At 47.6% G+C, this 1,944-nt stretch overlaps 1 protein-coding gene across 1 annotated transcript in view; it reads left to right on the plus strand.

Moving 5' to 3' along the window:
• Myom3 (myomesin 3) overlaps nucleotides 1-1,379 on the plus strand; it is a 47,057-nt gene extending 45,678 nt beyond the window's left edge. The window contains exon 37 of the mRNA XM_004637599.2: nucleotides 691-1,379. Coding sequence (XP_004637656.2) covers nucleotides 691-954 — 264 coding nt within the window. The 3' untranslated portion in view covers nucleotides 955-1,379. The remainder of the gene's footprint in view (nucleotides 1-690) is intronic.
• The last annotated feature ends 565 nt before the right edge of the window (nucleotides 1,380-1,944 follow it).

A 1,944-nucleotide genomic window follows, 5' to 3' on the forward strand; every position in this document is an offset into this window, starting at 1 on the left:
AAAAAAAAAAAAAAAAAAAAAATTACAGTTACAGCAGAGTATGGTGGTGACACCTATAATCCCAGCACTCAGGAGGCCAAGGTAGGAAGATCATTGTGAGTTCAAAGCCAGCCTCAACTATATGCTGAGACCTTGTCTCAAAAACAAACATAAAATAATAATAATAAGGGGCAGTGAGATACCTCAGCTGACTAAGCGTTGGCTTATCAAGCACAGGGAACAGGGTTTGATCTCTGATCCTGCATGCCATGCCAACCCCGCCCCCAGGCACACTGAGCTGACCACTGGGACCAGGTATGGTGGTGCACGCTTATAATCCCAGCACTGGGGAAGCTGAAAACAGGAGGATCACTATGAGTCCGAGCTACATAGTGAGAACCTGCACCAAATACATTTAAAAAATAGTAACATATGTATGACAAAAGGTAATACAGAAATATGCAGGCCATTCTGGGACAGGTAATTGCTAGAGTGAGGATGGGCTAAAATTCAATGCATATTCCTGTGGAAGCATTGAAGATGGAGAATGTGGGGTTAAAATAAAAGGTCCCTTGTATGGGTCACAATAAAATACACATCATGAATTTAACCTCAGGAGTTACTGGTCCTAGGAGCTCCCTGGGGGTAAAAGTGAATGCCGAGACCGAGTTCCAAGAAGGTGAGACTTTTCTCTTCTTGCCCATTGAACAGACCCTGTGCCTGACCTGTGTCATCTCAGGAGACCCTGCCCCTGAAATCTTTTGGCTGAAGAATGATCAGCCTGTCACTTTCCTTGACCGCTACCGCATGGATGTGAAAGGGACAGAAGTGACCATCACCATTGAGAAGGTCACCAGTGAGGACAGTGGGCGCTATGGTGTCTTTGTCAAGAACAAATATGGCTCTGAGACAGGCCAGGTCACCATCAGTGTATTCAAACATGGGGACGAGCCCAAGGAGCTGAAGAAGATGTGATGGGCGTGGCCTGGCGCAGCCTGAGATCCGGTCTGCAGGACCAACAGGACCAACTAGTGGGGTCACAGCCTGGCATAGGCCATGGGGCAGGCAGAGGGAAGGAGAGAGGGTGGCAACTGGGACATGGGGGTAGGAATGGAGGTGCACCCCAAAGGGAGAAGGAAAGCTACTGCTAGAGCCCTAAGAGGCCTGCAGGATGGCAGGGTGAGTGCTAGACTGGGAATAGGAAACTTAGATATAAGACTCAGTGTCTGCTAAGTCCTTCATCCATCAGACATGCACCCTCACCCACCCCATGGGATAGGGATAGTCAGGGGCATCTCCACGGAGGCAGCTAAGCTCTGCAGAAGATGTTTGGCAGTGTTGATTTTTTTTTTTTTTAATGTATTTGGTACAGGGTCTCACTACACAGCTCAGACTCCTAGTGGTCCTCCTGTTTTCAGCCTCCCCAGTGCTGGGATTATAGGCGTGCGCCACCATGCCTGGTCTTGTGGCCTGCTCAGCACGCCCGGGGGCAGGCCAGGCATGGCATGTGGTGCTGAGGATTGAACCCCAGACCCTGTGCTTGCCTAAGCAGGCACTTAGTCCACTGAGCTATCTTGCCAGCCCCAGTGTTGATATTTTGGGTTATCATAACTGGAGGTATCTATAGGTCAAAGCCAAGTATGTGCTATAGAGTACAGCTCTCCTTGCATCAAATTATCTGACCTAAGATGTCTATAGTGCTGAGCCACAAATCCTGTCATAAATCAGGATATTACAATTCTCCTCTTTTAGGAGAGGATCATTTCAGTTCACATAAATTCAACAAACATTTACAGCATGCCATCAGGCATAGTCACACACATTTGTAATCCCAGCACTCAAGAGGCTTAGGCAGGAAGATTCTGTGACTTCAAGGCCAGCCTGAGCTACATAGTGAGTTCAAGGTCAGTCTGAACCACAGAGTGAGACCCTGTCTTAAAAAAAAAAAAAAAAGATAAATGATAC

Source organism: Octodon degus, unplaced genomic scaffold, assembly GCF_000260255.1.
Source record: "Octodon degus isolate 3935 unplaced genomic scaffold, OctDeg1.0 scaffold00092, whole genome shotgun sequence".
NCBI lineage: Eukaryota > Metazoa > Chordata > Mammalia > Rodentia > Octodontidae > Octodon > Octodon degus.